This window comes from Lissotriton helveticus, chromosome 2_2, assembly GCF_964261635.1.
Source record: "Lissotriton helveticus chromosome 2_2, aLisHel1.1, whole genome shotgun sequence".
NCBI lineage: Eukaryota > Metazoa > Chordata > Amphibia > Caudata > Salamandridae > Lissotriton > Lissotriton helveticus.
In genome coordinates, this window is record NC_136060.1 from 377,888,602 (window position 1) to 377,902,218 (window position 13,617).

The 13,617-nt window shown below is 47.5% G+C and overlaps 1 protein-coding gene across 2 annotated transcripts in view; it reads right to left on the reverse strand.

The window, feature by feature from the left end:
• Positions 1-13,617, reverse strand: part of FAM193A (family with sequence similarity 193 member A) — a 542,579-nt gene that overhangs the window by 155,011 nt on the left and 373,951 nt on the right. For both annotated transcript variants that reach the window (XM_078678579.1, XM_078678578.1), the window contains exon 18: positions 840-1,026. In XM_078678579.1, the coding sequence (XP_078534705.1) occupies positions 840-1,026 (187 nt within the window). The remainder of the gene's footprint in view (positions 1-839; positions 1,027-13,617) is intronic.

Consider the following 13,617-nt stretch of genomic DNA (forward strand, 5'->3'; position numbering starts at 1 on the left):
AATAACCGTTTCTCTCTTTTGTAAAATAATAAAGAAAAATAGAACTGAAATATCCAGCTTGATGTCTGGTGCTCCACGTGACTAGTGATGAAGGTCAGGGGAGAGACGGAGGCAGTGAAGAGATCCACTAAGAGACCGTAAATTGAATCCAATATTTATAGGGATTAACAATGGTGGGGGGGGCAAGGAGGGCACAGAATTGCCTCTTCACTACAATGGAGTGTTGTCCAAAGATTTAGAAGGAAAGGGTTGATAGATTCTGACTGTGGCTGAAGAGAAGATATCTCTGTATGTATTCTAGTACCGTCATAAGAACAAAGTTTGCCACTTGCTTTTACCTATTTCAGAAGGGAGATGTTTGGTTGAGACGGACACTGAACTGCCTGCAAAACAAACTGTTTGGCATGGAGTCAAGTGCATCAGTAGCAGAGGATTAAAATGACTTTTTCCACCAAAAGGGAAGCTCAGCTACTCATACCTAAGCTCCAATTCATTGAAAGTGGTGGCAGAACTCGAGGTAATTCTTGTGACTACTGTATCCATATTTGTTCTCATGAAACATGTTTCCCATTAAATTGCAGTAGCTTGAGTACAAAGCTAATCTTTAACAATACTGTCCATTTTGTGGCATTGTATACAATACACTAGAAGTGTCATGCCAGACCTTGATAACATTCTTATCCAGAGAGCAACAATGGCCTAATCATGCTATAAAACCCAGTAATGTTTTGCATAAAGTTATGCATTATATATTAGTTCAATGTGCTATGTTCACACTAAGCATACAAATTTAACTGCACATCTACCATTGCACTATTGTCAGACAGCAACATACTTACTCCTCCATGGCCAAAGAACTCGCAGTAGCAGCAATCACAGTATTTTCCTTCTTTCTGGTTTGTGGATGTTGAGGTGCTGGAACTGTGCTCTGAGCAGCTGTCATCATCTTGGCTTTCTTCTCCATCATACTGTTGATGGTCATACGCATTGCTATTCTCACACCGATGGCCCTCACAATCGGGATCACTACATTTGCACAAACAAGATGTTCTTAAAGTAACTACAGGTTCTGTCCCACTGATTTAAGTCCTAAGTGTAAACATTTTACTCCATGTGAAGTTAATGTTATCAGCAAAGGAAACGCTACAAACAAGAGAAGCAGATAACTTGCAAACACAGAAGCCTGTATGGGATGGAGTATACACAGCTGAGCTATTTCTCACAGGACTAAAATATGTTACATCACAAACATACGTATTATGATCCTAGTGAAATACAAGACTGAGGAACAACGGCAAAACTGCGAGCAACTATATCTGCATTAAATAGTGCTGCCAGTACTGGTCATGTTTTGATTGTGAGGTGAATATAAAGGAAATGTACCATAAGGTCCGGTAATTGTGTAAGACAAATACAAGCAATATAAAACAGTGGGCTTCCACAGTGGAAATTTACTTATCAAGTTAAAACTAGCAAGCTGCAATGAATTAGAGTACTTACTTAAAACTCTGGTTCTCTAGCATTGCTATCTTTTATAGATTCAAAAGATTGAATCATTCCCCGTAGTCTAAGTGGCAATTCTCGTAACTTTAAAACGCAGTAAACGGTGCTAAAAGGCAATCAGACCAGCAGCAGTATTTGATGAGCAATACATCCGCATCATCTGAAACAACCCAAACTACAACCAAAGAAGTGACCAATGATGTTGACCTTTATTCTAGTTCAGATCATAGCTCAGTTTCATAGTGCAAGTGAGACAGCCAATGAGATATCAGTTACTTAGGTAATGGACAACCACTGTATGAGTGGCCAAACAAACAAATAACTGATCTGAAGCACAATAATTTATTGTTGTACATTTAAAACAAGACACATCTGCAGATTTATGGAGGTTGAAAAGATCTTTCTGCCGATGTTCCTCTGTTCTCCTGTCAAAAATCTTTGTCCACTCCTCCTTTGTGTCCGTAGAATCAGAGGTCCTGGCATCAGTGGTGCCACCTAAATACTGTATTTAGGGGAGTTGCAGGGAATGTCAGCTAGTAACCAATGGGATACCTACCTTTAGGGTAACCATACCTTCTATATGACCACTTCCTGTGGGAAATGGGCATAACACTCACCCAAAGGAACCATTTCTACCAAAAGCCAAGATGGTGGAATTTTCCTAGTCGGTGTGGTTTAGGTACCCCCGGGTGGTACTAGCTTGAGGGTGAACGAACCCTCTAACTACCTAATTTTCCCACTTCTCCTGGTGCCAAAATGGGCCCAGAGCGGGGGTGGCATTTACCCGATCTGTGGAAGCCAGGATCGCATATGAAAGGTGGTGGAAGTATTTGTAGCATCTAGCCTGGATATACTCATTACTAGCCATCCTGCTTGGAGAAGCTAACACCTCTTGCCAGAGCAGGCATTGTTTTTGACCTCTGAGCATGGGCTCTCACCTCCATGGGGTGAGAAACGTGTCTGTGGTGGCAGGCTGGACAAGACCAGTCAGCCAGAACACTAGAGGACTAAAGGGATTCAAGGGGTACCTCTAAGGTACCTTCTGGGTGCATGCATTAATAAATACATCCCTGGAATTAGTATGGGTTTATTAATACAAGGTGTTAGGTACCAAACACCATAGGTGTCAGTGAAGCCATTATGTAGTAGGGAAACTCATTCTGACCAGTGCCCAGTACATACCTTAAGATGGCTTGCCTGCTCACTTGTAATGCTCAGCAATGGAACTAGACATACCAGGAGCATATCTACTCATGCAGAATATATCCTCACATGTGCTATAATGCTCCCTGCCTTAGGGCTCCAAGGTCTGCTCTAGGGGTTAAGTGCATATAGCCCACACAGGAGTGTCCCGGGTCATGTTTTCAAACACGGTTTGCACCGTCTCATGCATCCTGCAATAGCAGTTTGTGTGGAATTTGTCCCATAGGGTGGCATAAGATATGTTGCAGCCACCAGAGACCCTCTTTAGTACTTATACCTTTGGTAACAGAGGTTCCATTTGTAGGAAGGTGGAATCTGACTATATGGTTACCCCCACTTTTTTCGTGTTTTTTTTCTGGTTTTCGACTTTAGTGTGGCTGTGGACCTGCTAATCAGGCCCACAGCCCAGCTGTTCGCTCTCTAAATTGATACTATGTACATTAGGTACATACCAGATTGGTTACTGGGCCACCCTTGTGAGCCCCGGTATAGTGTCCCATAGGTACCCAGGGCATAGTTGCACCCTAGCCCTACCAGGGGCTGCAGCATGTATTGTGCCACACCTGGCTTGCCTTCCAAACTAACACCACAGGTTCACACAGCCTGGGTAAGGTGGTGTAATCACCCCTTACTTAGATATAGTATACCTATATCTATATATACATATAGACACATATACACCTATAAATCACTCCTATGGCAGGCCTTAACAATCCTGGAGGCAGAGTGCTTGGTTTTATGTGAGAGGGTGCCCTAGCATGAGCTGAGCCCCTCTGCATCATGAGAAGGGAAAGCCCTATATTTCTGTGCTAAGTTAGAGGTTTTCAAAATGGCTAGTACCCGCTGTGCTGGGCGCGCAAGGTACAGTTACAGGCCACTGACCTTCTTCATCCAGCGGTCCCGCTGGAATTCATAACTGGAGGAGTTCAGGGAACATGTTTTCTCTAAACTGCTGTGTACTGCTGGTCATGGAGAATCCCTAAGGACTGACACCACAGCGAGGTTCATGGTATTAAGGGCCCTACATGTAATATGATCATCTGCGTGTGATAACTTTATTCCATTTGATCACATCATTCAGGCCCCTCTTGTCTGCTTGTTCCTGGTAGATCAACCAGTCATGTTGTCAATCAGATTGACAACACGACTGGTTGAACATTACCAAGAATACAAACACAATCACAGAGAGATTTGATGGGTTGTCCTTGAAAAAGCCTGGGGTGATCCAGCAAACATTGAAAATAGATTGATTTCTAAGGAAGCCCGCTGGATCTACCAGGAAAACCTCTAACTTAGTACAGAAATATAGGGCATTCCCTTCTCACGAACCGAAGGATATTCAACATAGTCTAGCTGGTCAATATCTAGCATGGGCATATGATTGGCATTAATCCTGGCACAATACACATAAAGAGGGTTAGTGGCACGTGATTGTACCTTGCGCCACGAGATAACATCACGGGACAGTCACATGCACGCACTGACGGCGACACGCCCCAAACAATTGCGAGGTGCACACTCGCTTAAATAACAAACTTGCGGGCACAGCCTAGCGGAACGGGAGCCCGGTAGAGCAGTAGCCCATTGAAGGTGCCAGTAAGAGGGGATAATTACGAAGGGAAACTGTGTGCTTTTGATTTAGACCACACATAGCGGTTGAGCTAGCAATACCGCCACAGTGAGCAGCATGTCAGAGCTAGATTTAATATATGGACAAGCCTTAGCCGATATCGCCGTAGGTTTGGACAGAGATTAACGGGCGATTAGGCTGTTATAAGAGCGGGCTGATTTTGGCATAACACCAATGCATGGAGTGAAAAAACGGAGATAGTAACTTCAAGTATTCTTATCAGGGTAGTAGTACCAAGCAAGAGTCACATATCAGTAATAGCAGAGATAGCAAGGATGATCATACACGCAATATAATGCAATGCAATGTACATAACATTACAGGTCGACGTACATCGACCGCTAGCAATATATGTGGATAACCAATGAAGTACGGCACAATGGTGGCCCACAGGTATGCCAGAGAGTGGTTACTCACAAATAATTTAGAAATGTCCATGAAACAACTGATAAACATTATAAGAAGCTGAGACTTGGGCACTAACCAATCAGTGTCACTATGTTTTTATTTGTCGTGTCTATGTCTTTACAGGTTTGAGTGCTGAAAATTACAGCAGTGTGTGTGGTAAAACCCCCAGCCCTGAAGAAGTTGCCGAACAAGTAAGACAGGCAACGAAACATGTTGGCTTCCCATAAGTTAAAACGAAGCTCAACAGGAGTGTGTTGGTTTTAACCGGAGTAGATACTCCGCAACAAATAAAGAATATCATTTAGCTAGTGGTATCTAGCCCATTTTTAGCTGGTTAGAGCATCTAATAGCGATTCTCTAAACCTATGGGGGTGGGTGAACACAGTTGTAAGCAATTAGGATCACATTTGAGTTCTTATGATTCACTTACACTTTTTCACAACATTTCAGTTACTGGTTGGAAGGAACCAATGATAAGTGGAACAAACTGACGAGTACCAGTCAGCAGTTCCCCGGTGGTTGCTCCCGTGAGGTTCCTTCCTTCCCCCCCACACATTTTTCTACAACACCAAGTACAATGTTTGGTAGATAATTACACACGCAGGAAGGCGCTAGGGGGCGCACACGCAGAATGGCCGCACTGTAGTGAGGCTCCTGCTGCCTGTCCCATTGATCCTTTCATGATCCTCCACCACCCGCACCAAACTCTTTGAAAGCACTGCACGACTGCGAGATATACTGACCTGCAGACTCGGTGAAAATTTGGGAGCGATCCGACCTTCCACCGTGAAGATACAGCCGTGGAAGTGTGGGACCGGTAGCTGGACTGGAAACTGCAGGTACGCACTGCCGGGGGCATGTGGCTACGCTAGCCCGAGGCGGACCACGAGGCGGCAGGCCGCGGCGGACCAGGCGCCACCACGTCCTCGAGTAACCGCATCGCTGGGCCAAAACACCGGCACTGCAATGTGCACACTAAACGCCAAGCTCCTGACCATCGTATAGGGGTGAAGATACGGCTCTACTGGGCTGACCGGAGCATTGCTGTGCAGCGAGCGGTTAGACAGAAGGCTTGACGGGAAACGTCCCGGGCTGGGGGGTTCACTGGCTGGGTGCTAGTGGCGGACGTTGTGGGAGGCCCGGCTCCCCCCCCCCCTCCCCTCCCCTCCCCTCCCCCTGTTAACGGCATCTGCGGGAGTGGCCCGCGCCTGGTAGCGCTAGCTGACCTGGGAGAAGCGGGAGCCTCCAGTGTACGGCCCGCATCTGCCTGCAGCCGGTGATCGCGGTTGAGCCAGGTCGGAGAGGTGAAGCTCAACCCGCAGAAGAACGGATTACGCGGAGTTGCAATACACTGTTCTTCAGCTACTGGCGATACTTACGCCCAGAGAGAGGGGGGTCTAACAACATTCCTGAGGACACGGCCGAGTGCGGTGGAAAGAGGCGGCAGGGGCTTGAGTTGTTAACACGGCTGGCGTAGGAGACTGGTGAATGTGCACAGCACTGTGGCGAACAGAGGCCTAGACACAAAAATAAACAGCAAGTTATATGTAAGCCTACATTGTGCTCTTACACTACGATTCGGGGCCTAGATCCGACAATCTGTGACCGGGAAGGGGAGCACTGTGCAGGACACTGCTCTTAGTGTGATGCCAGGACGCATGAACTTTTCGTTATAACGCTGCATTGCTCTGTTGTCTTGCGCTTCGAAGCGCTTCCGGCGGGGTGCATTCGCCAGACTAATGTGAATCAGGGGGTTGAGAGCTGTCTGGTTGTTCCGCCACATCGACATACTTGCTGTCCTGCTGAAACCGTCCTTGATAACGCGTAGTTGTGTGGGCAAGGCACTGGCATTGATAGCTGGGAAGCCTATTTTTTGCAGACAGATCTCAACTGAATCCTCGACCTGAACATCTGCCCCCACGTTTTGACCCCAGTTGTCACCTTGAGCTGAGGACTATCACATCGAGGGCCTCATTGCACGTCGCGCCTTTGCCGCCCCCTGCTCTCGCTTTACACCCCACGGGGTTACACGACATTGAGCTTAATTAACTGTACAAAGTGCATTGTGCCTCCCTTCCCGCCTGCACACCACATAAGACATCATCGGCTTGGATTGGCACTCCAGTGGAGGGTGCACCCTGCTGTTCTGCACTGTGCGCATGCGTGCCTGCCTCTGATCTCTCTGGGAACGACCCTGATCTGTGAACCTTAATTGCCCATCACAAGGCTTTGCAAATCTCCACTATGGGCAAACCCGATAACCGGCAATCGAAGCTATCCTTCGACTCCGCTGCCTCCAAAAAAGGGCTGCGAAATGTGACAGACGCGGGAGGAGCCCAAATCCCAGTGAACTCAGGAGAAAGCTCTAGCTCCCCTCCAGCGGACATACAGCAACTAATGCAGGAAATGAGACAAGGATTTGCCACGATAGTTGACAAGGTCGACCGGATCTCATCAAGAATGGACGCCATTGCGCAGAAGATTGATGTCCATGAAGAGCGCATCACGGCAACGGAAAGAAGAATATCTGATAATGACGATATCACGGCCTCCCATACCGCACAGCTTTCAAGGATGGACAATGTCCTCAGAGTTATAGCTGCCAAAAATGAGGAGTTGGAAGCGCGAAGCCGCCGGAACAACATCCGCGTCATAGGCGTGCCCGAATCCACCAACACAGGGCGAATGAAGAGTACGTGGAGAGGATATTACATACAGCGGTTGGTCCCGAAGCCTTTTCCAAACAATTCATAGTTGAAAGAGCGCACAGATCGCTTGGCCCTCAGCCCAAGCCCGGAGCCCCACCAAGACCAATTATTGCACGGCTTCTAAACTACCGAGACCGGGATACTGCCTTGAGGGCTGCACGCACTACCCAAAATCTATCGTGTGATGGTGTCAACTTTTCCATTTACCCAGACTTCACGCCCGTTGTGCAGGAACAGCGACGTAAATTCCTTGATGTCAAGAGGAAACTTAGGGCGCTACAAATCGACTACGCACTGCTGTACCCAGCAAAACTCAGAGTGACCCACCAAGCAAGGCAGCACTTCTTCATAAATCCGCAACAAGTGCAAGATTTTTTGAAAACTCTACGACATGCACGTGCTGGAAATGGAAGGAATGACGATGAAGAACAGGGCGAAGCGCACTCGATGAATGGAGATGGCTAGGCGAGAGGTCCGATTGAGGTGTTGCATGTATAACTTGCTGGCACTAGTCGGGGGGCCAATAGGATGTCTTCGTTTGGAAATGAACACCGCTGCTGATCGAGTGTATCGTGGACAAGTATTGTACGGTTGGTGGTAAAGTATTTCAGGCACCACCCCTTCCCTTGCTTGTGCCCTCATGGGGCTGCATAAGACGAAGGGCAAGGTGTAGGGGGTGGCTATGTGTCTCCCTAGATGACCCCAATAGGGTGTACCCCTTTGGTCATGTTTACTGCATTGCAGTTGTTGGGGTGGTTACTAATTGTTTGGGGTGGAGGGTGGGATGGGGATTCTGGCAAGTTGGGGTTGCTTCAGTGGGAGGTGGGGGGGGACATGCTCGAAATGCATGACCTGAGGCCTTATGTTCCAGGAAGTGTTGTTACAGTATTGCAGACAGGAGTGCGTGCGTATGACTGGTTCCTAGCTAAGAACTGTTACCTGTTACCCAATGAATTTGGGCTACCGGCATCTCAGGCGTCAATTGAAATGCTTATTCCTGCCAGCACTGATGTATCCTCTGCTTTGTGTGGGGTAGGACCCCCTGTAATGTCACTTGGTAAGGCATTTGGGCTTTCATACTTTAAAATACTGGGGTTGTTCAAGGGGCGGGATGGGAGGGAATGGTTGTTTACGGATTGTAGTAGTAAGTTGAACGTTATGACTGTCAGAGTTGCTACACCTGGATCCGATAGGATTTCATAAAAGTAATCTGTGGGAATGTATTCTCGCGAGGCATTTTGTACACACGAGCATTGCTCCACGAAAGTGCACTAGCATGTATGGTCACTTAGGGTCAGGAAAGTTTGCTCATGGCCGGTATTGCATGAGTCGCTTTATGTTGAAACTTTGCACTGCTTATGGGGGACACTGATTTAAATGTATTGACATGGAATGTGAGAGGCTTGGGAGACCCTAGGAAAAGACGTCAGATTATATCATATTTGCACCGCCACTCTGTGCACATAGCCTTCCTTCAAGAAACTCACTTTAAGGTGCAGCCGTCCCAGACGTTTGCCAAAAAATGGGCGATTCTCCCGTTGTTCTCGTCCTACTCAACGTATGCTAGAGGTACAGCGATCCTTGTGAAGAGGGGCACGCCCTTTCCTCTGGTTGGCACCAAGATAGACACCCAGGGGCGATACTGCATGATGTGGGGTAGACTAGGACACATTGCAGTAACATTAGTGTGCTGCTACGGCCCCAACATTGATGATCCCCAGTTCTTCACGGAACTATGGGCGGCGGTGGTGGGAACAGGTCCGCTACATCTCATTTGGGGGGGTGACTTCAACACTACTATAAACCCGGCAATGGATCGTTCACACCCTTCCCCTCACCATTACACGAACGCAGGGGCGGCACTGCGTTTAGCACTAACAGATCACAATCTGGTAGACACCTGGAGGCACTTGCATGCTGACTTGCGAGAAGGTACACTTCACGGCACGAGCACGTTCATGGGCGCGGCTTGATTATATCTTTCTGACGCCACAACTTTATACCTCACTAGTAGACTCACGACACCTCCCAGAACGTATTCGGATCACTACCCTGTAAAAATCACCTTACGCTCGACAGACTTAAGCCCTCCTATGACTGCTTGGAGAATGCAATCCACGATGTTACTGGACGCGGCCTTTCAGGAAGAACTACGCAGTGAATGTCTAGATTTTTTTTAAGAGGAAGAAAGACTCGGTTAAGGATGTGGAGACGATCTGGGACGCATTCAAGGTGACTTTGAGAGGGTTCTGTATTGCTAAGGGGTCTGGAGTGTTGAGGAGCATCCTGACACGATTGACGACACTGGAGGCTTGAGGAGCATCCTGACACGATTGACGACACTGGAGGCTGACCTCAAGCGCCTCGAACTGTCATTGGCTACAGGCCCGCACGATGCTACCCTTTCGAGCATACGTGAGAAAATCTCTGAATATACAGATGAAGCTGATAGGGAAACGAAATTTAGGGGCAAATACTGGAATGCTCGTCGCTATGGCGAGGGTGAGAGACCAGGGAAAGCTCTGGCTGCTACAATTCAACTGGCAAGAACATCTAATGTTATTCTAGAACTAGAAAGCCCAGAGGGGGGCATGCTGATAGACACCACACACATCCTCAATTCATTTGTGAAACACTACAGTTTGCTATACACGTCGAATAGAACAGGAGACCTCCACTTGCAGGATTATCTGGCTGATGTTTCCCTTGGTTGGCTTAGCGATGCGCAGAGAGCGTTTCTAAGTGCCCCTTTCGAGTTGGACGAGGTGCGTGATGCAATAATGAGCATGCAGTCGGGAAAGGCCACAGGACTAGACGGGATCCCGATAGAATTTTATAAGACATACATAGATTTTATGGCCCCGGTCCTGCGGGAAGTCTACAAGGACGCCCTTGAAGTGGGGCACCTACCGCCCTCTATGCGGGAGGCACCGATTACATCGCTGCTTAAACCCGGGAAACCAGAGAACAAATGTGATTCTTACCGGCCTCTTTCCTTGTTGAAATGCGATGTTAAAATACTCGCCAAACTGATCGCCACTCGCATCAGCCTCTTGCTCCCTACACTGATACTACCCGACCAGTCCGGTTTCGTACCGGGCAGGGCAACTTCGCATAATTTACGTACCTTTTTTTCTGTCCTTAACTCGGTACACGATGATCTGCCGATGGCTGCCGTCTTCCTGGACGCCACTAAAGCCTTTGACTCCCTGGAATGGGACTATGTGTTCCAGGTCCTGGAGCGAATGGGCTTTCCGGCAATATTCATATCGTGGATACAGCTCCTGTACGAACGCCCTGTGGCTCGAGTATTGATTAATGGCAGACTTTCCTCAGAATTCCCCCTTTATAGGGGAACTAGGCAGGGATGTCCACTATCGCCACTTTTATTTGCTATAGCAACAGAACCCCTGGCCGCAAAACTGCGGCAACATCATAATGACAGGGCGCTGCGTTGCTTTCAGAGGCAAATACTAATATCAATGTATGCAGATGACATCACTTTGTATGTGCGCGACCCGAGCGAAAATTTAAACCCAATTCTCAGAGTTTATACGATTTGGTAGGCTCTCCGGAGTTCAGATCAATTGGGGTAAATCATGCATATTTCCACTCACGGCATCCACTGCGAAGTTCACACTGGATTACCCCATCACTTGGTGCGAGTACTTAGGTATCAACATAGAAAGGGACAGAGATGAATTACTTAGAGCCAATTATGGCACTACGATGAATCGCATCACCGATAATATCACGAGGTGGATCACGCTGCCCCTATCTATGGCAGGTAGGGCATCCTTAATTAAGATGGTCATCCTCCCCCAACTATTATACCTATTCTTGAATATCCCTTTTTACCCTGGCAGGTATTTCTTTCAGCAGCTCCGGACAGAACTCATTAGACTTGTCTGGGGCTGGAAGACGCCTCGGCTAAAATGGGACACCTTAACTAGGCCCTGCAATCGGGGTGGGTTTGGCGTACCAGACTTCGAATTGTATTACCAGGCGGCCCAAACTCACTATGCATATTTTTGGGTGCATCAGCCAACATACATGCCTCAACTAGCTGCGGAGCATTGGCTCGCCCATCCTATCCCCATAGAAGGTGCGTTTTACGCCTTGACTCCAGGCAGGGATAAGACACCCACGACAGTGATGAGCACAGTAACTGCGTGGTCCCGGCTTGCCAATACGTTGGAGACGGGCATGCTCTATGCGCCTCTATTACCTCTGGCTTACCACCCCAGTATGCCCTTACTACAAGAAGCGGGTTTTCGCAGACTGATTCATACTATACGAGTTACGACATGGGGAGACCTATACCACAATGGGACATTTCGCTCTATGGAGCACTTATATGAAGGCATACAGCCGACTCCTCTGGATGTATTCCTATACATTAGGCTGCGCCAGGGGCTAAAGGCCCTCACACCTGACTTTCCGCAGGAACCCCCGACATTCGCCCCTCTCCAACTTTTGCTGCAACATGACACCCCCTGTAAACTGGTATCGACAATATATAGATCAGTGCACACACAAATTGACTACTTACCACTGGCAGCTAGAATGCGTGGGACCAGGAATTAGAGGCACCACTTACGGACAGGCAATGGGAATTCTGTCTCCAACAAACGGAGCGTATCTCTGCTAGCAGTAGATATAGAATTATACATTACAAATTCTTACACCGACTGTACTACACCCCTGCCCGAATGTGTAGATTTCAACTCCGTACTACCGACAACTGTGACAGATGCCAGGCCCCTGGGGCTGATTTTCTGCATCTAGCCTGGGGGTGCGAAGGGGTCCGCTGCTACTGGAACCAAGTATTTGCAGCATTGTCCAAAATTATCCATGTTGAGTTAGACCCCTCCCCTACTCTAGCTCTTTTGGGCTACGTGGAGCCCTTACAGGCGACACACCATAAATTTATCGCACTGGACCTCTTGGTAGCCAAAAGGAAGGTTGCGTGTCGATGGGGAAGGGGCAGAGCCCCCAAATTCAAAGATTGGAAAAATGACCTTACTTATTGTCAGGAGCAGTTAAATACATATTCCGAATTGTTACCGCTTGCGTCACGTCCCAGGGATGTTTGGGCCCCACTACAATGTTACCTACTACAAGTGGCTGAGGATGACACTGATGAGGAGGCCACTTAAAGGTTCCGTAGAATGACTTTACTAAGGTACTCCTCTAATGCACAGGAATGTCCAAGATGTAGAATATATGAACCTGAGTTGATGTACGAGGTCTGAGGCACCTCCTTGCTCAGAGGGCGGTACTATGTTGCTATACAAGCAGGCAATGATATGACTATTATGAAGATATGTACTACTTGGGATGGGTTCCATAGAGCACTTTCCCCCGGTTCTGCTCACTTGTAACTGGTCTCCTATGGTGGCAATGTGTTGTTGTACGATGCCGAAACTGCACTGTGCAGTGTAGCCGGCTACAGAGCAGAACTCTATGCTACCTTTACTGTGTTGAATACCCTGGTTCTGGTCACCTGATTTCTACATGCAATATGGATTGTAGACCGAAATGTGTACGTGTAAATGCATTCTTTGACGTTGTACTGTACCTAAAAAACTTCATAAATAAAGTTTTAAAAAAAAAAAGATAATTACACACGCAGACACAGGCACACAGGATTTTTTAAGCAGAAACGAGGTACACTCTGTCTATCAATGCAATTTGTGTTGTAGATAAAATAGATCTCCACATAGTAATAGACCGCTGATGTTAAAAGCAAGTTCCTCTGATAATCAGGACTAACAGTAACCTCACCTGGAACAATCCTTACTAGTCTAGTCTCCACTGCTAAATACTGGTTTGGGGATACCAAGCTGTCGTACACAATGGCGTGATTGTCACAGGTATCTCTCAGGGTAGTGATCGGGATTCCATTCACCTCGCTGTGATGGACGTGTCTGCTTTCCTCTGGAATCACCAACTCACCTTCTGGGTCAAGTTCCCAGTTAAAAGCTACAAGGACTTGCCCATCTGAGGGGCAATTCTTCAAGGCTAAACTGACAACACCAGTGCCTAACATTTCCTTGAGACAAGCAGGGTCCCCTCTGTATTGTCCAACCTGCTTACAATCAAAGCAGGGCATATAGTCCATGAGTTTATTCATAGGGTCCCCCATACTCTATTTCCCACTAG